At 35.2% G+C, this 23,446-nt stretch overlaps 3 protein-coding genes and 1 non-coding gene across 5 annotated transcripts; 3 read left to right on the plus strand and 1 right to left on the minus strand.

Annotated features, from left to right (window-relative positions):
- Positions 1–42: 42 nt before the first annotated feature.
- LOC117918301 (iron-sulfur protein NUBPL) lies at positions 43–6,121 on the minus strand. Its single transcript, XM_034834840.1, has 8 exons — positions 5,856–6,121; positions 5,374–5,494; positions 4,382–4,504; positions 2,913–3,010; positions 2,501–2,627; positions 1,015–1,100; positions 534–659; positions 43–422 (listed from the first exon to the last, which is right to left on the minus strand). The coding sequence occupies exons 1-8, from the start codon at positions 5,892–5,894 to the stop codon at positions 255–257; spliced, it is 888 nt and encodes a 295-aa protein (XP_034690731.1). The 5' UTR covers positions 5,895–6,121; the 3' UTR covers positions 43–254.
- On the plus strand, positions 6,056–6,214 carry LOC117919479. The gene has a single exon (XR_004652076.1). It is a non-coding gene; the product is annotated as a U1 spliceosomal RNA (small nuclear RNA).
- Positions 6,215–6,971: 757 nt separating this feature from the next.
- Positions 6,972–11,938, plus strand: LOC117917894 (probable myosin-binding protein 4). 2 transcript variants are annotated; one of them, XM_034834355.1, is made up of 4 exons: positions 6,972–7,041; positions 7,897–9,126; positions 9,222–10,445; positions 11,460–11,938. In XM_034834355.1, the coding sequence occupies exons 2-3, from the start codon at positions 7,995–7,997 to the stop codon at positions 10,424–10,426; spliced, it is 2,337 nt and encodes a 778-aa protein (XP_034690246.1). In that variant the 5' UTR covers positions 6,972–7,041; positions 7,897–7,994; the 3' UTR covers positions 10,427–10,445; positions 11,460–11,938. The 2 variants fall into 2 exon arrangements, with proteins under 2 accessions (XP_034690246.1, XP_034690247.1); XM_034834356.1 differs by having other exon boundaries at positions 9,225–10,445.
- Positions 11,939–19,811: 7,873 nt separating this feature from the next.
- Positions 19,812–21,594, plus strand: LOC117917848 (cytochrome P450 94A1-like). The gene has a single exon (XM_034834277.1). The coding sequence runs from the start codon at positions 19,864–19,866 to the stop codon at positions 21,379–21,381; it is 1,518 nt and encodes a 505-aa protein (XP_034690168.1). The 5' UTR covers positions 19,812–19,863; the 3' UTR covers positions 21,382–21,594.
- Positions 21,595–23,446: the final 1,852 nt, after the last annotated feature.

Below are 23,446 nucleotides of genomic sequence, written 5' to 3' on the forward strand. Positions count from 1 at the left end.
ACTCTTCTTCTGGGTTTCATAATCACATAACTGAAAAAGAAATCCATACAACCATATTTTATTTATTGATTTTCTATTATTTCATGCATTCCTGTTAATGTTGGCAAGCTGACATGAGCTACAATTGGAACTCTCTTATTATCGTAAAAAATTACAAAATCAAGGAGTTGATGTCATGGTCCCTAGAGAAATCACAGAATCAAAAACCAACTACTCCTGTGAAATGGAACAAGTTCTGATACTGCCATGCAGTTTCACAGTGAAATCTCTGGCCGGAGTTGTTCGTTTGCCAGCTTACCAATTTTGTCGACGAGTTTTTGAGCCAGATCATTGTACCCCTTGGTGACTGAAGAATCAGGCGCGGATACAACCAGAGGGACCCCTTCATCAGAAGCTTTTACGATATCTACCTCCAATGGGATCTAAACCAGTAGAAAAAGAAACTGATTAGAACCAAAGAATGTCTTAAGATTATAAAGGATTGGGCATTTGCTATGACTAGCTACAATGAAGAATCAAACTGATTAGCCTACCTCACCAAGATAGTCTAAACACATCTCATCAGCTGTCTTACGAGCTCCTCCATTCCCAAAAATGTATGAAGGATGACCACAATTTGGGCATTTGAAGCAGCTCATGTTCTCTATGATTCCCAAAATCTGTAAAAGAAATCAAAATTTTAGTAAAAATGAAGATGGCAGAAGCATTGACCAAATGTTTATTTGATTCTAGCATCTGTAGTGGCATCCAAACAGTAGTTGGCATGAAGGTGAAGTTGAAGTACACGGTGCTCTGCTCTGGAGAAGTTTCAGAGGCAAAGTCAAGGGGTTAAACTTTGATATGAATCTCTTAAGATGGTTGCATTTGTTTATTAGAAACAATACTACATATGCTAAGTCAGAGTTGCCAAGATCTGCCATGAATGTAGCATACTGAGTTTTTTATGATCCATAAAAACTTCTCAATCTTGATATAAGTGTATTTAAAGATATTGCACAGAAGAGATTATCATACAGGAACTTCAACTTTAGAAAACATGGTCACTCCTCGTCGTGCATCAATTAATGCAACATCTTGAGGAGTAGTAACAATCAAAACACCTGCCAATAAACAAAATATAGTTATCACTAATGAACAAAAAGCCTTTAAATCCAAACAGATATTGAGAAGAAAAATGAGGGAACAAAAAACATTTTGAATGTTAGTTTGAATAACACATGAAAAATGAGATCATTATAATTTGTTCCACTATTATTTGAATGCACAATGCCATCCTTTAAAAAGATACTACTAAAAACCAAATCACAGAAAACAATAAGAAAAAAGGAAATGACTAAGAGGGAAAATAGTCTGTGTATTATCAAATAGAGTTTGTGCATCCAGATGGGGTCTAAAAGCCATGTGGCAGGAGTATCATTAGAAACCCAATTTGCCCTTTTTTTCTGCCTTCTTGGACACATTAAGGTAGATTAAGCAAGAGAGAGTTTAGGCTTCTCTTTTTGTGCCTTCTTTGGCGCACTAAGGTAGATTAAACCAGAGAGGGAGGGGGAGAGAGAGAGAGAGTCCAGGCTTACACCTTGAGGCACTAAAGGAGAACACATCAAGGCACAACCTTGAGGATTAAGTAATTCTAAGGTCACTTTCTTAAGTGTGAGGCTCAGGCTAGGCATCTGTTTCACAGCTTAACACTCTTAGTTTAAAAAATGCACCAGTATAATCTGGTTCAGTTGATTAAAAGTTCTTTTATGTCTTATCGCCTTGAAATTCATAAAGCCTAGCATCAAAATAATTTTGCAAAAATATGCTTGATGTTTAGACATTCTAGATTGGTACAAATCTAACAGATTTTGAGGCTTATGCCTTGCCTTATGAAATACCAAAAAGCCCAAAAAGCTACAAAACTCTTGAAACTACGCTACAGCATTCATATGTTTTGCATTGTATCTAAAAACTTTAAAATAAATATCTAGTATGTAATAGTATAAATGGAGATAAACACATGATTAACATTATACGATATCATGCTTTAACGACCTCCCCCCATGAAAAATATTCTTTGTAGCTCATCTCTTGCACTCCTGCTTGTGCACTCTTGCTTCGCCCCATGCTATTGTGACTTAATGTTTGAAATTAGCAATTCACTTATTTTGAAATAACCATATCACATGGCAAGAAATTAAGAGATTTAAGTTCTGAAAATTCAAAATAAAAGGGTTTAGGGTAATTAGTGATACCCTCTACGCTTTTTTGGCCATACCTATTGGGTATATTTCTTGAGCAACACATATCCCACACCATGTCCATTGATAGGTTGTACCCAATTATGTTGTTTCACATATTTCACGTGTCTATGGAACATAGAGGTGCAGTATGCTTTGAGGCATTTTCCTTGATTCTCATCATGTAGTAATCTTTAAGGAGAACTTTATTTTTTTGATAGGTAATCCTTAAGGAGAACTTTAAAAGCCTCTATAGTTATGTTCTCACATCCTTTAACTACCTGTTAATTGCAGCCTCTGGGAAATAGTTATCTGAGTATCACCAGTGCCAGGAGGCATATCCACCACAAGAATATCAAGGTTCCCCCAATCAACTCCCCTAGACAGTTTTTCAAGAGCACTCGCGACCTACAATGATGAATCACACCAAGTTTGGGCCATCAAAACAAAAGTTATGTGGAAGGAAAATAAAATACCTTCCTCCAAAATTAATCAAATTGTATAGTAGCAAATAAAAGTTTACTATTAATCATAAATAAAACAAACTAAGCCAAGACAGATAATGAAAATCCTTGAAAATGAGTCAATATTTCACTAGCTCATATGATTTGCAAATATTTTTGGAAAATGGCATATGCTATGTAAAACAAACATGGAAAAATGAGAGGGAGATACAGTAAGGCAAAGACATACCATAGGACCTCTCCACACAAGGGGGCTGTCCTTCGGTACAAGAAATCCAATTGACATACATTTGACTCCATAATTTTGAAATGGAACTATCTTTCGATCTGCAAGGATAAAATAAATAAGTAAATATTTCCAATGTATGCTCACCAAGCTATGAATAACAGGCTGCATAAGGTGCCTGGCTATACTCAATCTAATAATTAGACAGATGCTGTCATTCACTACTTACTGAAAATGGTTCAAGCACCATACAAAACTCTTAAAGAAATATGGATACATTGAAACCTGGAGAATAAATTTAGATTTTGTTTGTCTATTGAAAATATTGGGATAAATTCACAAAACTAGGAAGTAATTCAACAACTTCACTACCAAAGCAGTATATTTAAATGGAATCAGGTCATAAAAAATTGCATGAATCTCATATAAGATTTTCAATTTTGAACTCTCACAAAGGGGATCAAATTGCTGGCCAAATTCCTAGAAGGGGATGCTTTTCTACTGAACTGCTCTATCATTATTGCAGGATTAGGACAAAAATCTAACTGGATGAATGATCATTTCCTGAACAATTTTTTTAATGAACAAAAAGGATTTTGCAGAAACTGACAAAACAGGGAACTACCATAGTGCCCATAAAGGAAAAGGGAACAATATACATAAAGAAAAAACAACATAGCAATGTCCCAGAAGGAAATTCTAGAGTCAGGGTAGGCAGTCTTCCAGAGGACAAAAGAACACATAACCCTTTTCTCAAGCTTCCATTCCATTAGTCCAATGCCTTCAAATGTCATCCTGTTATGCTCCTTCCATAATTCCCAAGCAATGAACGACGATGAATTGAGGGGATTTCTCCATAGGTTTACGGATTCAAAGATTTAAGTATTTAAGGTGTTATTTGTAGGGACTAGAGACTTGGATAATTGTAAGAATATATGTAGGCCATTTCAAGTCTGCAATAGGTAAACTCTCTATGCTTAGAACCCAACAATGAGCTCTAGATAACCAAGTGTAGGTGGATTGCGGTCCATGTGATTTTTTAAGCAATATTGTTATCCAAAAATGAGGAAATGATTCCTTGATCCATAGTTTTTTTTTCAGACTAAAAAATTTTCAATTGATGCCAGCCCTCTTCATAGCCTGATAGGTAAGGTGCATATGCAACTTTCCCCAGCTCACAGGTTCAACCAAGGGCAGCATAACTAAAAAAATAAATGCCAGCCTTCTTCATCGCTCAGTGGTTTGGTGCATATGCAACTTTCCCCAGATTATGGTTTCAAGGGATGGCAGCGTGCAAATAAAAAAATAAAAATAAAAATTCTATTGATATCCTGAACCAGATAACATCAACCAGTTGTAAAGGAACTAACTGTAGCACTATCAAATATCAATATGCATAAAAAACATTTTACAATATCGGCAAAATGGTTTCTGGCACACCTTAGAAGAATTTTATGATAATAAAGTGTCACCTTCAGTAACTTCTGGCTCCCCATGGAGATTCATCATTGTAGGGACAGATGGTCCATAGACATCAGCATCAAGCACACCCACCTTCAGCTGACACTTCTTTGCAAGTGCAACAGCCAAATTAACTGCAAATCCCACAAGCATAAAAGCACATATACAGAATTATTAAAGATTGTTGGGAAGTGCCCATCCAACTCTAATATGAAGACCAGATCCAAGCAGAATTATAATTGCCAAAATCTTAAAAAAAAGAAGGAAAAAAAATTATTTAGTTCCTCCCCTCCATAACAGCCTACTTTTATCCCGCTCAAAAACCTCAACTGTCCTGCAACTGCACCCTAATTTAATAAACATTGTAAACTTCACATTCAGCAAAGTTCACAAGTTTGCTTTATTTCTAGTTGGCATTATTCTAAGGAAATTCAGAGAGGGAGAGAGAGACTCCCATTTCAATTACAGAAGGAAATATTGTTTTAGAGATCAATATGTGCCAGCTTAGTATATGCTTCCAAAAGCAAGCCCATCAAGCCATCTCAATTTCATGATTGATAATTCCCCAAATTCTCTAGCAATGAAACAGAGTTACAACAACAAAGTCACAAATGGGTTTTCATGAAAGCACCATCTAAACAAAATTCCAATTCTCAAATCTCCTTCAAATTACTAAGTAATATCAAAGCACGGTAATCTCATAGCTTCAGCTCAACTAATTAAGCCAAAACAGCAATTACCTTAAACAAAATCATGTTGTTTGTTGAATTTACTCAATAATCATACAACCCAAAACACAAAAAACCGAAAATTCATACTTTAATTTCCCACAATCTACTCAACTAGTTAAGCCAAAAAAAAAAAAAACAATCAAAATATCAAAAATCATTATATTCCACTCAAAATAATCCAATGCAAAAAACCATATAATAAATTCAGAACATCATTCAAGAAAATCAATGCTTAGATATTACAAAATAATAACCAAATGAACCCAAATCACCTGCAGTGGTGGACTTGCCCACACCACCTTTACCAGAAGCAATGGCGACAATATTCTTAACCCCGTCAAGCTGAAGCCCTTTTGTACTAAACCCCGCAGAACCACTAAACGGCCGCAACTTCTACACATACCATGGGATGAAACAACAGTCAATTATTTGCAATGAAGCCAACAGAAATTTGAAATATGAAGCAAAAAGGGGAAAATCAGTAAAGTCACATCAGCCATTTGGAAGCCAAGAAACGGTAGGGGAACAAAGAAAGAAACTCATAATCTTACAACTCCAAACCTAATCTGTCATGAGATTCCAAAATTTCAAACATTTCCAGCACAACCAGCAACAATAAGAAACGAAACTTGCTGTTTGGTTCCGAGAAAAAGAAAAGCACAAAAACAAAGCCCAAAACCTTACAACTTCCAAACCTAAGCTCCTCTTTCCTACAGTTTCTCAGCCAAAAAAACGGAAGCAAACCGGCAATTACCGCGTGATTTGCCACCAAAGATCTCAACCACCACTTCATAGCTTCTTCCTCTGAGCCCTCGGAGAGTGAGGTAGCATTCGGGAAGCAGAGACTGCTCGTCGGGTGCTGACATGTTGGCCGCTTTGTCCCACATCGGTGAGGGATAAGAAATGAGCGAGCAGAGGAGAATATAAAACGGAACCGTGCTTGCCTTACGTCATATTCTTACCAGGACGGGGGTCCTTGGGTGATCAGGAAGGCTCATTCCCTGGGTCGGTGACACCATTGCGCCTAGAAGGTGCGCTAGCCTAATAACTCCCCATATGGGAGAGGGTACGTCATAATTCGTGGAAGTGGGGGTTGCGTTGGCGCGGCCACTGTTGACTCTTAATTAAAATTGTTCAATTTAATCTATATGTAGTATTTACATTAATGCTACTATTATTTATAATTATAAAAGGTGACTTCTATGTTACAGAAGCATATTTAAATTTTCGACTATAATTGTTTATTTGTTATAGAAAAGTAAACTATGCTCTTTTATTTTTGGAACTAGAACTATTTTTTGAGAATTATTTATAAAATATTTCAAAAATGGCTTTTTTTAGTAATATTTTTTCTTGAACATACTTATAAAAGTAAAATTATAAAATTTTGTTTTGGAACTTATATACAAAAAATAAAAAATTTGTATCATTTATGCAAAAAAATTAAAATATTGCTCTTAAAAAAACTGTTTTGTTTTACAAAAATTTTAAACAAGTTTTATGAATTATAAAATTATTTTTTTCAAGAATGAAAACTGAGTCCTTAATATCTAATACAAATATGCTAAAGTGGATAAGTGATTTTTAATTTTTAGAAAAGAAAAGGCTACTAATATTCTATAAAAGTAATTCTTGTTTCATTTTGGGTTGATGGTCTTTGATCCTCAATTGTTTTTGAAGTGAAACTCTATTTTCTGTTTAAGAAAAGTTAACCAAACAGGCCCTAAGTGGAGCCAAAAATAAATTTTTCTTTTTATGGGAACTCATAATTTGATAATACAGTTGGTTTCAACGGTCAGTTTTTTGTAGTCCTAAATTTTTTGGTTGTTTTCTATATTTGTATATAAAAATAATTTTTGTTTCATTTTCAGTTGATGGTCTTTTGATCCCCAATTGCAGTCATTCCTCCCATTGCAATCTCTCACCAGGCCCCAGGAAAGGTATGGGTTTTCCTTCACCTTCTTTATTTGGTTGCTCAGAAAACAATGGAATATCAGGCCTAATTTTATATGATAACATTATTTATCATTGACTCATTGTTATGGTTATTGTTATTATTATCATTTAATAGATAAGTCTTGTTCAATTAAGCCAAATGGTTGAATCATGGAAATGTTGAAGGACATGAGATTTTGGTGCCTGTTTCTTTTCCTGCATTTTATTTCCTTATCTGAGATTTTATTGCTTTTAATTTGATTATGAATTCTTTTATAAATATTCCTTTATCAGCTTTTTGATCTGTAGTCTGGAAACTGTGCAAATTGTTCTTGTTTGTTCTTCAGTTTGAGTAGCCAAACAGATAGCCTCTTCCAATTTGTATGATTGCAAAATGGGAATTTTGAATTAAATGTGGGCATGGTTTCTCACGAGATTAGGGTTTTGCTTTCAAATTTATGCAGATTTGTCTTTCTTGGATATTAGTTTATTCTAGGCTTCTAGCATATATGGTATTCCATAATTGGGTCCGAGTCTATGTGGTTTTGATCCTTCCTGATAAATGAGTTGTATTTAAATTTGAAATCTCCAAAGAATTCTACTCAGCTGGTTGATGCTGAAGTGGAAGAGGAAGAAATTAAATGGAAGTTTTTAGCATCTAGTCCTTCTTTTCTGGTTGCTGAAAACGAAAATGAGATACTCAATTCTGCAATAAATAGTTGAATGAGTATTTTTCTAAAGAAAAAAAAGAAAAGAAAATGAAAATCCTGTGCATTCTAATCTTGGAGTGTACGGGATTCATTGCTGAATTTTAATCTTTCTACCAACATCTGAGCTGTTTCATCTTTGCTTGCCTCCAGGTTGTTGGTTCTTACAACATTGGGTTGAGGGGTGGAATATCTACTGTTTTGAACAATCCCGTTTCGGGGCATGTGATTTATGAGTGCTTGTGGTTGGAATGGCTGCGAAGGGGATTTCATGTGTTAAAGTACAGAGGAATTCAAAGGGGTTTACAGCTGTTTTGTCATCAACACTTTGTGAATGGCTTTTGATTTTTCTATTGTTCATTGATGCAGTATTATCATATTTGTTGACAAAGTTCTCTCGTTATTGTAAGTTGCAAACACCTTGTCCTTTATGCTCAAGGCTCGACCATGTCCTGGGCAATGAAGAACCTGAATTTTATCACAATCTATTATGTGGGAATCATAGATCAGAGGTCTCGTCCTTGATTTCTTGCCAGATTCATGATAAGCTTGCTGATGTCCATGGGATGTGTGAAGAGTGTCTCTTTTCATCCACCATCAAGAAATCCAACTCAGAAACACACAGATTGTTGGTGGGTAAATTGGGTTTGGATCTTGAGTGTTTGGGATTTCAGAGACCATTCCTGAAAAAGGAATCTGTTCTTGATTCTCCGGACACGAAAACCTGTTCCTGTTGCAATAAGCCATGGAGGCCTGGACAGATTTCTCAAAGATTGCTCCAGCTTAGACCAACTGGAGCCGGGTTTACTAAACCTGATATTCCTTTGCATCGGTTGCCAGGGCGTAGCCACTTAAATCATCGAGATAACTTGAAGAAGATAAGGGATAAAGTTTCTGGCTCAGTAACATCTAGTAGTCCCAGAAATGGTGCTTCTGATCACTTGTCTCATGTAGGATACAGTGAGCTGAAGTTTACTTCTGACTCTGAATCCGAGGTTCCATTATCTGATGATGACAATGTTGGTAGCCTGGTTCATGAAAAGTCTGGTCGTAAGCAAAATTTGACTGCCACATGTGCTCCTGAGAGGTCTTGTAAACCATTGTCGGATGATGTGGCCCTTGGTAAGCAGATACATCAAGCCTCTAACCCTGGGCCTTCACTTCTGGATTCATATGTGCAGACACATGTTTTTGAGACTCATGATATGAAATGTCTGGATTCTGAAGTTGCTACTGAAAATAGATTTGGTGAACTCAATTGGCAACAAGCTAATCAGAAGTTCAATCCTTCTGCATTACCTGAGCTTATTTCACTTGTTGATATTCTCCCGTCACCCAATATTATGGAAGTTCCTGCAGGAGCTGGAGTTTCAATTGAGAAATGTAAGTGACTCTCTCTGTATTTGTATGAGGGAGTGTTGTTTGTGTAAATGCTCGAGTTTACATTTATATTTAACTTATTTCTGAATGGTTTCCAGCAGCAAATGTTACTGGAACCAGTGACATTGAGCATGGGGAAGTTGTCAATTCGATGAGTGCTAGAATTGAAGAAGGTTTCAAAACTGATCAAGTTTTAAATGTCCCTGCTCCTTCCATGCTAGACTATGAATTGCAGATAGCTTATGCTTGTGGCTCTAATGGAATTCAGAAGCTTCAAAAATCAGCCTCCCTGAGGAGAGATGAGTCTGGTATGGAATCTCTGAGTGGGAGTACCTTTGGTGAACTTGAAGGTGAAAATGATTATGACCCATTAAAACAACAGGTTGAGTATGACCAGAGATGTGTGAGGGATTTAATGAGGGAATTAGAGGAAGAAAGAAGTGCTTCTGCAGTTGCTGCAAACCAGACAATGGCCATGATTACGAGGTTACAAGAGGAGAAAGCAGCGCTCCATATGGAGGCCCTGCAGTACTTGAGAATGATGGAAGAGCAAGCTGAGTATGATGTAGAGGCTCTGGAAAAGGCTAATGATCTCCTTGCTGAAAGGGAGAAAGATATACAAGATTTGGAAGCAGAGCTTGAATTTTATAGGAAAGAGTTTGAAGATAGATCAGTGATGGCAAATATGCATGAGGAAACTTGTGATCTGAAGAGGGGAAATGAACCTGCCATTCTCAAGATTCCATGGTTAGAATTTGAAGACGAAAAGCAATACATTTCAGAGTGTTTGAAGAAGTTGGAGATGAAGCTTCAGCAATGTGATTCTGATGGTGCTTCAGAAGACAAGTTTAAAGGTCAAGACTCTGAGAAATCACTGCATGAGATAAACAAAGAGGAAGAGCTTAACAATAAGGATACCCGGATAAACCACAAGATGGAAGAGAATGGTTGGTCAAAGCTCAAAGATTTACCTATATCCAACGGAAGCCTGTCTGCACAAAAGGGATCTAATGCTTCAGTTGCTGACAGTCATTTTGCTTGTGAAGAGAACAATGATTTTGATTCTAATGGGAAAGAATGCTCCACACACCATAATGACGTTGAATTGTTTGCTCTTCGAAATGAAGTTTCAGATCTTAATGACAGGTTGAAAACACTTGAGGCTGACTACCATTTTCTTGAGCATACTTTTAACTCCATGCGAAATGGTAGTGAAGGACTGGAATTTGTTCAAGAGGTAGCTCGTCAGCTAAGAGAAATACAAAAGATTAGGATAAGGAAAGGATGCCAATCTGTTCCATGAGTCTACATAGCAACAGAGGGTAAGCATTTTAGCAAATATTTTGATCGTGCTGACATTCATGAGTAGATGGTTTTGAAACATTTTACATTTATGCATCAACTTACCTGATTAAGCAATTTTTTTAGCAAAACTGCCAAGCATGGTTTTGCTTGATGAATAAATTTTTCTTCTGCCCATATATCTAGGCTCTTTAAATTGCTTCACCTCTATGATTTCTGTCTTGATCGATTGAAGTTCTTGTTCTATTGTAATGAATTTGTTGCAACTCTCGTCCTTCTAAAATTAAACTTTTGGAGTTCACATCAAGATTATAGCAAGAAAAAATAGAATGCTCAATTTAACTCATCAAATTAGACTCTATTTTCTCCAAATTGTTCCCTAAGTTTTTGGCAGATTTGCTTTGTTGCTGCTTCTGGACTCTAGATTTGACCTAGTATCTTCCTGGAATTTTCCTGAATTTTCTATTGAATATTTGTGATATGCAATCACTAACAGCCCAAAAAATTCTTAAAAATTAATTAAATTTGGAAACCTCAAGTAGTTGAGTTGGGAAATGTCTTTGATCAGAACAATGTTTATATTAACAGAACCATTGTCCATGTTAGGAACTACCTTATCAATAGATAAACAGCTAATGACTATAGTCAATGTTCAAAACCCCTTAATCTTAAAATGAAACTGCAAAGAATATGATTTATGATTCGAGAGATATATCGACCATGACCAGATACCAGTTATCAGATATTAGAAATAGACCTATGAAACTGCTTTGACAAAGAAACCAATTCGACTTCCAGGCCAAGAAATACTGCTTTATTATGGTTGTCTTTCCATACCAATGATCTGCCTTCTATTATTCATCACATCAAGAAATTATGAATCATGTGAGAAGCAGCAGTTTTGCAGGAAAGTTAGTTAGAATTCCCCACTATACTTTTCATGGTTTTGTTTTGTTGCTTCTTTCATCCTCAGTGTGGCATTCATCTTATTTTGCTGCTTGATATCCTTCAACATACTTCATTGATACTTGCAGATACAATTAGAAGTTTAGCAGAAGCCCAGAAGCTAATTGTTTCATAGATCAACAGTTTGTGTTGGAAGACTGGGAATCGATGTTTGCATTCTGACAGATTGCCCAGAAATCCTAGTTGAATGAAGGAGACTGCAGGCACTGCCTTCATTTTTTGGAAGGAAAGAATGGCACTCTAATAACTCATACACTCCATCTACCTTCCTTTATGGATGCTGGGTTTCAATTTCCTTTGATTTGTTTGGATTCATAGGGTTAGCAGGTCCTTTTAATTTTTTGGTGATTTTTTTTTTTTTTTTACATTGATCACTTGTTGATGAGATTGTGAAGTAGGCAATCTGCCAATCTTCATGTAATTGTAATCCATGTATATGTTTGTTGTTGACAAGGTGGGTTTGATGATAGGCAATTCACCCCAACTGTAAATCCAAATACACCTTGAATTCACTCCATTGTACTCATTATATATAAAAGAAGTTGAAATTTCTTTTAGCTATTAGTCCCATGCAAGAGGTTGGATTGTTTGACAGCCATCACTTCGCTGCTTCTCTACATTCTTCCACAATTAGAAACTCGCCATCTGCAACCAAATAAGAATCCATCATTGGATGAATATAGATATTTATAGTAAATATAATTAGCTAGGGTGAGAATCATCTGATCAATAATTTAAACTTTTTAGTCAATATATACTAAAGGTGTTACTTTGCAAAACATTTATATAGGAAATATCAAGTTATTTTTCTTAAGGTAGAAGTTGAGTGTTTTCTTTTTGTTTAAGTTATAGTTCTCACTCGAACTGTCAATGACATGTGCATACATAATTGATTGAGCATTGGAAGATTGGGTTGCATCAAGTGGTCTTGGTGCACCACATGGTGCATTGGTTGGGCTAGACAAGGGTTATTAAGCCTAAGGTGATCATCTTGTTACTTCCTTCAGGTCTACATAAAACACTCTTATATTTTATTAGTAGACAGCACTCTCTCTTGAACCATAAGGTGCCACCAACCCCCTTGCTTCCTCTTCCAACTTGCTCAAAAGGTTGTCCGTACAACCTACTGCATTATTGTAGCAGGATTGAGGCAAAATGTGACTAGGTTTTGAAGCAATATTTATCAATTTTAAAAGCCAAATGTACAAATCTCTATCCTTGCATCTTGAAATTTGTTTAAAGAATGTTCTCTTTGCTTTCATGCTCCTTAATTATCATTCTAGTTATTGAAATATCAATGAAGTATAAAGAGAATGGAATAGTTGACCAATTTAAATATTGACTTTTTGCTCAAAGCTTCTCACATATTCAATGTATTGATTTTGATGATACATTTGGTTCAGTTTTAAAATCAATATTACAATTCGATTTTACTTTTGCTCTTGTTATAGTATTTCGCTCAACCTCGAAGCAATTAGATGTGAACAAATGTGTTTCCCCATGACTTCTCTAGGAAATTGTGTAAATGGAACAACCTCTTAGATTCTAAAATCCAAAATATTATCAAGGAAACTTTAATAATATTTATGTGTTGAGATTGGAGGCCTTTTTTTTTTGTGTTGGAAGTAAAGAGAGATTTAGGGAACCTTTTGTTTTTTTTGTTCCGTGTTCTGTTCTAATTGTACAAAAATGGCGAAATGGATGGTGTCATGTTAAACAACAAAACTAGTTGTACCAGTTTCTATTATTAACTGGTTGTTAAGCTGATTAGTTTGGTTGTTAGTTATATTGTTATCCTTTGTATATTATATATACCATTCATAATGAATAGAAAGATATCTCTTCAGCTCAAATATACAAAACTGTTATTATGTTAAGTTGGTATCAGAGCTGTGAACGGTTCTTGCTTCCATGGATGCTTCTTCTTCTACTCCGTTCAATACTAGCGCTAATTTTCAAATCCCGACAATGCTTTCTCCATTGCATATTTGACTCAGCCACACCAATTATTCATTTTGCAAATCACAGATTCTTCATGCAGTCCGAGCGTATGGTCTTGAAGGATTTTTAATTGGTGATCGTGTCCATCCACCTGTCATGGTAGTTGATGCAAAGGATCCTCAAGTGTTTGTTGAAAATCTTGATTTCCTCTATTGGACTCGTATGGATCAATTTCTTGTTACTTGGTTAATTGGATCCATTTCTGAGGCAATGCTTGGACATGTTATACGGTGCACTTCTGCAGTTGAGATTTGGAGCACACTTCATGAGGTATTTGGAATTCAATCTAAGGTAATAATTCTTCAATTGCGTCAGCAATTACAACTTAAGAAATGTGCTACACCTGTTGAGGAATATGTCTTAAAAAAATGTACATTAGCAGATTGTTTAATTGTTGTTGGTCAACCAATATCTGATGATGAGGTTATTCTTTACATTTTATTTGGTCTTGGTCCAGAATATGAGTCTGTTGTGGTGAATATAACCTCTAAAGATCATATAACACTTCAATGTGTTATGTTCATGTTGCAAAATCATGAACAAAGAATTGAAAGTTGTGAATCTACTACACAAGTGGATGTTAATGGCGTTAATGCTCACTATGCTGCCAATGAGAACTCCTTCAACTCTGGTTATAACAGAGGCAATGACAATTACCGTGGACGACCTCGTGGTTCACGAGGCAGAGGAGGAGGACGGAATCAGTCCAAGAACAAATCGATCTGTCAGGTCTATAGGAAACGTGGACACATAGCATTAAAATGTTATCATCGGTTTGACCTTAGCTATCAAGGTCAAGAAGCTACTGCCAACGCTAATTCAGCTAATACTTCATCTACAACATATACCAATCCTCAAGCTTACATGGCTGCACCAAGTTCTAGTGATCCAAACAACAATTCTTGGTTTCTAGACAATGGAGCTACGCATCATATTACAGCTGACAACTCTAATTTGGCTAGCAAGAATGATTACAATGATAAAGAGAAATTGGTTATTGGTAATGGTTTTAAACTTCATATTAGTCATATTGGCAATTCCAAATTTCTTTCTAATCATTCTGATAAATCTTTACATCTTAATAACATTTTACATGTTCCTCATATTACCAAAAACCTTGTTAGTATTTCCAAGTTTACCACTGACAACTCTGTTTCTATTGAATTTACACCTTCTTGCTATTATGTTAAGGATCTGATCACGGGGGCCACTTTACTGAAGGGAGTACATGATCATGGACTTTATCATCTTGAGTTGTCTCCTATTCGTACTACACATGCGTTCCTTGCTTATTCTAGTCAACCTGGATCTTGTTCTTCATGTTTTTACAATAAAACTGCTTCTTGTCACTCTTCTATGGCTTGTAATGTTTCATTTCCAAATAAATCACATGACAGTTGTAATAATTATGTTGTTCAAGATTCTCCTGTAAAATCTCTATGGCATAATAGATTGGGGCATCCATCTGTTTCTGTTCTCAATAAAATCTTACATTCTATGTCAATCTCACCATCTTCTCATCAGATGTTTTGTGATGCTTGTAAACTAGGCAAACTTCATCAAGAATCTTTTCTTTCTGTTGCTGTCAAAACTAATAAACCTCTTCAATTGATACACTTGGATGTGTGGGGTCCTTCTCTTAATATTTTCATTGAAGGTTATCGATTTTACTTATTGTTTGTAGATGAATTTAGGCGTTTTTGTTGGATATATCCTATGAAACACAAATCTAAGGTACCTTCTATATTTCTTAAATTCCAAGTTTTTGTTGAAAAACAACTTTCTTCTAAAATTTTATCCTTGCAAACATATTGGGGAGGGGAATTTCGGCCCTTATTACCTATTTTTGAAAAATCTGGTATTCTTTTTCGACACCCTTGTCCCTACACCCATCAACAACAAAGAAGAGTTGAGCAAAAACATCATCATATCATTGATCTTAGCCTCACACTTCTTGCCTAAGATGCTATGCCCTTGACATTCTGGTGGGATGCTTGTGTGTCTTCTGTTTTCATCATCAACCAGTTACCTACAAAATTTCTAGCAAATTTCCAGTCTCCCTTTAAAACTCTTTTTGGTTCTAAACCTGATTACTCATTTTTCAAAGTTTTTGGTTGTTCTTATTATTCTTACTCACGTCCTTACAATTCTCACAAGTTTTCTTTCAGGTCCACCAAGTGTCTTTTTCTTGGTTATAGCCTTGCTCATAAAGGGTATAGATGTCTTAGTCCATCTGGTCAGATTTATGTTGCTAAGTCAATCACATTCAATGAAAATGACTTTCCTTACTCTACGTTGCTTACTCAACCCAATATTCCACATCAGTCTTTTATCCACAAGTTCAGTTGTCCATCATATGTGTTGCCTTATTGTTCTCCGTTTTCTCTACCTTCTACTCATTTACCTACTTCATTTTCTCAACGCCATATTTCTTCTTTTGCCAATATGTCTAATACTTTTACTACAGTTGTTACTGATACTCCAATAGCTCTTACCCTACCTATCTCTAATGCTTCATCTGACAATGCTGCGTGCTCTAGTTTTTCTAATTCTACAACAGGTTTTGCTTCATTGCTCTCTTATCCTGCAACTGGCACTACAGTTCCTATTGTTGACAACATAGTTTCCACACTTTGCACGCATGTTGTTCATCCTATTACTACTACCATGTCTCAGCCTCTCCTCCACACTTCTACCAATATTCATTTTATGCAGACAAAGTCTAAAAAGTGGCATCTACAAACCTAAGGTTTACACAGTTGTTGTTGCTTTGCCAGATCACTTCCAAGAGCCCTCTAGTGTTCGACAAGCTTTACAATTACCTCACCGGAAAACGAAAATGGAGGTTGAATATTCTGCCCTTGTTCCCAATGGTACGTGGCGATTGGTTCCTAAAACTGAAGGAATGCATATTGTCCAGAACAAATGGATCTTTAAAACCAAGTTGAAGGTTGATGGTTCTTTGGCTAAATTCAAAGCCAGATTGATTGCTAAGGGGTTTCAACAACATGTTGGTGTAGATTTCTCAGACACATTTAGTCCAGTTGTCAAAGCCTCTACTATTCGGATAATTTTTACTATTGTTGTCGCTTACAATTAGGACGTACAACAGATCGATATCAATAATGCCTTTCTAAATGGCATTTTTCATGAAGATGTCTATATGTGTCAACTTGAAGGGTTTGTTAGTTCTACTCATCCTACTCATGCCTACAAGTTGATTAAGTCACTTTATGGGCTTAAACAAGCTCCTCGAGCTTGGTTTGTTCAGCTTTGTAGTGCTCTAGTCTCATGGAGATTTCAGCATTCCATTTCTAATAATTCCTTATTTCACTCTCGGAAGAATGGTCATTTGGTTTTGGTATTAGCATATGTTGATGATATCCTAATAACTGGAGATAGTTCTGCACTCATTCATTCTGTGATTCAGGCTCTCACTTATCGGTTTGCTTTGAAGACTCTTGGTTCTATTAGTTACTTTCTTAGATTTGAAGCATTTAGAGATAACTCAGGTCTCTATCTCAATCAGGTCAAATATATTTTTGATTTACTTGTCAAGAAAAACATGGTTCATGCTAAACCATCCTCTACACCAATGGCTCTTGGTCAGAAACTTGCTCTTGAAGATAATGCTCATTTTCCTAATGTCACCTTGGATCGCAGCACCATCGGTGCTCTCCAATACTTAACTTTAACTCGGCTTGACATATCTTTCTCGGTTAATAAGTTGAGTCAATTTCTTAAGGCTCCTACACAACATCATTGGAGTGCTTGTAAACGTCTATTGCGCTATGTTAGTGGTACCCGCACTCTTGGTTTATCTTTTCGACCTACTACCCGGTTTACACTTGAAGGCTTCTTAGATGTGGATTGGGCGTGTAATGTTGATGATAGAAGATCTACGATCGGTTATTGTGTTTTTCTTGGTAGCAATTTAGTAACTTGGAGTTCTCGCAAACAACAGGTCATTGCAAGGTCCAATACTGAATCCAAGTATCGGGCACTAGCTAGTGTTACTATGGAATTAATTTGGATAAAATCTTTATTGGATGAACTTCAATTTCCATTACAACATCGTCCCATAGCTTGGTGTGATAACCTGGGTGCGCATGCTCTTGCCCACAATCCTGTTTATCATTCACGCACTAAACATATTGAGGTGGATGTCCATTTCATCCGAGAAAAGATTCTCCACCATGCTCTTGAAGTTTGCTATATACCCTCTTAGGAACAACAAGCAGAATTGTTTACTAAGGTGGTGTTTGTTTGTTTGGCTTTTTGATGAAAGCAATTTAGTTTTAAAATTTAGGTTGTTTGTTTTTCTATTTTTTCATGACTTATTATAAACTTTTTACTAAATAGAAAAAATCAAAATATGTAGTTTTTTCTAAATAGAAAAAATAACACATTGGTTTTTTTTTACTTTTTAATACTTAATAGAAATAAAATACTATAAAAATAAACAACTTAATATTTAATACTATTAAACATTAAGGTTCTATTTAGAATTAAGTAAAAAAACAAACACCACCTAAGTCTTTGTCTCTTTCTCAGTTTCAGTTTAAGTGTTCCAAGCTTTCATTTTCATATCCACCATTCAGTTTGCGGGGGATGTTGAACAACAAAACTAGTTGTACCAGTTTATGTTTTTAGCTGGTTGTTAAGCTGATTAGTTTGGTAGTTAGTTATATTGTTATCCTGTGTATATTATATATACCATTTATAGTGAATAAAAAGATATCTCATCAGCTCAAATATACAAAGCTGTTATTCTATTAAGTTGTCAAGAGGGTAAGATTGACCTAGGTTGGTGTGGTGTTGTTGTTAATGTTGTTTTTTTTTTTTTTTTTAATCTTTTTTTGGTCTTGGTTTTCACTACATATATAGAGACGGTTGCCTTTTTGCCTTTTCATTTCCAGTCTTTCCAAGCCAACAGTTTGTGAAGAAAGTGGTGGAGCCAGCTCTATCATCTTCAGTCTTTTTGCTCTACAAATATTTTGAAGACCGAACCAGGATGGCGAGGAGTCTTAACGATATCCACCTTATTAAAAATTCATTTTCTTTTATGGATTTAATAGGATTACTGGTAGGTGTAGGTGTTGGGATTCGGAAAACTACTTGTAACAATACCCAACAACCAACTCTTTCTATGCTTAAAATGACTTCTCAAATAAATTCTACCAAAACCAATATAATAAAATATCTCAGTCAAAGATTCAAATGACACGCATAAATAAGACATAGATTTTACCCGGAAAACCCTTCCGCGTTAAGGAAAAAAGTCAAAAACTACAGGGCTAAGTACTAGATTGAAAATGTCAGTGGTGACGCTAGCTAGCTAAAGACACAGCCACCAAACCATTGTAAGCAGTGACGACCATTCATGAGAAATAGATCAACATCTCTCGTTTGCTGGCCCAGCAAAATTCCTTTATTTTGACTCTTTCCTTTATTTCTTTTCTTATATGTCATGTTCCCACACAATACTAGAAAAATAAAAAAAATATTTTAAAAAAATAATTTTCTTAATTTCACTATAAAAAATATTTAAAAAAAATCAAATATACTTAAAATTTTTATATATTTAAATTATTTAATTTTATTATAATAAGATAAATAAGTAAAATGAGTATGAAGAAATATATAAAAATAATTTATTAAATTTAAACTTTTTTTTTCTTTCCTTTCATTTTTTATCTATTTTTTTTTTTATATTTTTCCTTAAATTTTTCCATAACAAAACTTTTAGCATTTAAGGAAATCCTAATGACAACTAATAACTACCAAACTAAATTCAAATTTTGAATTATTCAAACGCATGTTTGAAGTAGGAAAAACTAATTAAACTAATTATTAATTAGCTAAATTCAAGAAGAAAGAATAAGATGAAGATTTTGTTTTTTGTTAAAAAAAAAAAAAAAAGAGAGTTACAAAGATACAAAATAATTTTTAAGATTCAAAATAATCACCTTTCTATAATCTATATATACTCTAGAAGGATCAACGCTAACAATATTTAACATTGATCCACCAAGTTTGTTAGAAAATTCGTGCCAGCCTTCACTAAAAAGGACGAAAAGTTTGTGGGTCAAAGGTTTCTGTAATGGAGTGCTGAGCTTGACATGTGGAGGAATACCCATTCAAACAAGAATTTTCTTATTCTCCACGTGTACTTGTATTTTATGTGTTGGAATTTTCAGCTTATATTTTATCCCTTTTCCTATTGTAATATTCGTAATTTGAGCTCTCCATTTATAGAAAGTCAAATGCTTACAAAAAGCTTTCACATGTGGGCTAAGAAATTAGAACCTTCTCTACACTCTACATAACGAAAAGAAACATTGCTGGTAGACCTATAAATACCACAAATATCCTCTCCTCACAAATCATATATCTCGATTATTATTTTTGTCTACAAATTCAACTCACTAGTCTACAGAGAAACACACGAGCCACCAATCACCATCAAGCATGTTTGAGTTTAGCCTCCTTTCTCCATTTCTCTTCATTCTTCCACTACTTTTCTTCTTCTTCTTCTTCATTCGCACAAAATCATCTTCATCTCCTTCCGCCAGTGCCCTCAGATGTTACCCAATAATTGGCTCATCTCTGGAAATCTTCGCCAATCTAAACCGACGTGTCCAGTGGACATCTGATCTTATTAGAGCCTCACCCTCTGCAACTGTAGTCATCCACCGCTGTCTGGGCACACGTGTTGTCCTCACTGGCAACCCCTCCAATGTCCAGCACATCCTCAAGACCCACTTCCACAACTACCATAAAGGCCAGTTCTTTAGAATCATCCTCTCTGATTTTCTTGGTGGCGGCATCTTCAATGCCGACGGCGACAACTGGAAGTTCCAGAGACAGGTCTCCAGCCATGAATTCAACACAAAATCCCTGCGCAAATTCATTGAGACTGTCGTCGATGCTGAGCTCTCCGACCGCCTCATCCCTATTTTAAGCACTGCTGCCGCCAACAACTCGGTTCTGGACTTTCAAGATATTCTCCAGAGATTCGCTTTCGATAACATCTGCAAGATCGCTTTCGGGTACGATCCAGATTATCTATTGCCATCTCTCCCACAGGCAAAATTCGCAGTTGCTTTCGAGGATGCAGCTCGAATTAGCAGCGAGAGGTTCACTTTGATTCTCCCAATTGTGTGGAAACTGAAACGGCTTATGGGAGTAGGGTCGGAGAAGCGCCTGAAGCTTGCAGTGGCTGAGGTGCGTGAGTTTGCAAAAAACATCGTAAGAGAGAAGAAAGAAGAGCTGAAGCACAAATCTTCACTCGACTCCACCGACCTCTTATCAAGATTCTTGAGCTCCGGCCACTCAGATGAGGACTTTATCACTGATATAGTCATCAGCTTTATACTCGCCGGTCGGGACACCACCTCCGCTGCTTTGACATGGTTCTTCTGGTTACTCTTCAAGCACCCAGATGTGGAAGATCAGATTCTAAATGAAATCAATGAAAAGTCTGAATTGCCGGTGTTCGATGAAGTGAAGGACATGGTCTACACACACGCCTCTCTCTGTGAGAGTATGCGATTCTACCCTCCTATCCCCGTCGACAGCAAAGAGGTGGTGAGCGACGACGTGTTGCCGGACGGCACTGTGGTGAAGAAGGGCATGAGGGTGACCTATCATCCCTACGCAATGGGAAGGTTGGAGGAGCTGTGGGGGTCGGACTGGCCGGAGTTCCGACCAGAGAGATGGCTGCAGAGAGACCCAGATACCGGAAAATGGAGCTTTGTGGCCAGGGATCCATACACGTATCCGGTGTTTCAGGCCGGACCCAGAATTTGCCTGGGAAAGGAGATGGCGTTTCTGCAGATGAAGAGGGTGGTCGCCGGAGTACTGCGACGATTCCAGGTGGTGCCGGTGGTGGAGGACGGTGGCGAGCCGGTCTACACCGCCGACTTAACTGCCAAAATGAAAGGTGGTTTTCTGGTTAGGATTGTGGAAAGGGCTGATAGAGGGTGATGTCTATCTGCGCATGTCCGTGTGATCTTATGAACGTTTGATTGCTTTTGTGTTTTGTGTCTTTTGTGTCTTTTTATTATTGTTATTATGTACCAATAAAGATGTTAGGGATCCCGTATCCAGGTTCAAATCTACAAAAGAACAATTGTATTTGGACTTTTGAAATATGATTATGGCATTAAATATGAGGAGAAAAACTCAACAATGAGAACACATGATGTGTAATTTTTTCTTTTCCCTTAGTTATACTGGGCATTCCTTTTCAATATCCCAATTATTTACAAAGGAATCACTGCCATAAGCTTGCTCTCATATATATTTGAAAATAAATATTATATATCATATAAATATTTTATTTATTATAAATGAATATATTTTTATATTAAAATACTTTACTTGATTAATTATAAATATATTAGAACTTTTTATTAAAGTTTTTTAAAATAAAAATAATAATAAACAAATGCAATACAAAATTAAGATTTACAAAATACAATATATAATATAATATAATATATATATATACTGCTACCACTATTTAATATTACATTATATATCATATAAAAGAAGGAATATCATTTTTTTTTAATAGTAAATCCCATAACATGACATATAAATTATATAGAATTTTACTTATATATTTTTTAATTTAAAACCAAACAATGTTTTACAAATTTTATTTAAAAAAAAAAAACGATTTTCACACTTTTTAATCAAATGAATTTTCAAAAAAATAAAAACTAAAATGAAAATAGAAAATTAAAACTTGAAAACATAGTTCAAACCAAATAGAACCTAATTATTAAAATTGTTTTTCAAACACAACCTATCTAAAATTACTGTAATAAATTTTAATTTATTTATATAATTAAATATTATTGGATAATATATTTGATATCTGTAAATATTATTATTTTTATTAATATCATATTCTTAATTGAATTATTAGTATATTATGTTATTTTTAAAGAAAATAATTTATTTGAAATTAATATTTTTTTTAACAATGAACATATCTATAGAAAACTCTAAAATCTAATTTAAATTATTTAATTAAATATGGTAAAAAAAATTTTTTACAAAAGTTTCACATCTTTAAAATAATAAAACCAAATGTTTATCATCACTAGTAATCTTTTGAAGCTTTATTTCTTCTAACCAACTCTATTTATACCACATTCTAACTTACGCAACAAAAAAAAAAAAAAAACATATATATATATATATAAATCATTCAATGACACTAATTTAAAGAATATAATACATATGGTCCGATATCTAGAGTTATCATAATAAATTTTTATTTAAACAATTTAGTTGAAATAACGATTTAAATAAAAATTTGCATGAGTATAAAAAACAAATATTATATATATATATATATCTTCAAATTGATAAATGATAGTTTTTTCATTCATTCTTTCATTCGTTCATGTACAGAGTATATATAGAGGGTAATCACCATTCTAAGAATGAGAAAGAATGATACAAGGAAAGAATGATATAAAGAAATAACAACTAATATCCTAATATCTCAACTTTCCTAATATCTCAATATTCCTAATATCTAAACATTCCTAATATCTCAACACTAAATGATATAAGGAAAGAATGATATAAGGAAAGCATTTCTAATATTTCAACACTCCCCCTCATGTTGGTGCATAGATGTCACACATGCCCAACTTGTCTAAAAATTTTGAGAACACTTGACTTGAGACAGCTTTGGTGAGGATATCGGCCAATTGATATTCTGATCGAATATTAGGCAATTCCACAATCTTATCATCCAACTTTTCATTAATGAATAATCTATCCACCTCGACATGCTTTGTACGATCATGTTGTACTGGATTATGAGCAATGTCACATGCGACTTTATTGTCACAAAACAATCGGATTGGTTGCCTAGAGAGGTAACCTAAATCCTGTAAGAGGAGTCTTAGCCATAATGCCTCACAAAGTCCTAGAGCCATACCTCTAAATTCTGTTTCTGCACTTGAACGAGCGACGACATTCTGCTTCTTACTTTTCCATGTCACAAGATTACCACTTACAAAGGTAA

The sequence above is a fragment of the Vitis riparia genome, chromosome 7 (genome assembly GCF_004353265.1).
Source record: "Vitis riparia cultivar Riparia Gloire de Montpellier isolate 1030 chromosome 7, EGFV_Vit.rip_1.0, whole genome shotgun sequence".
Lineage (NCBI taxonomy): Eukaryota > Viridiplantae > Streptophyta > Magnoliopsida > Vitales > Vitaceae > Vitis > Vitis riparia.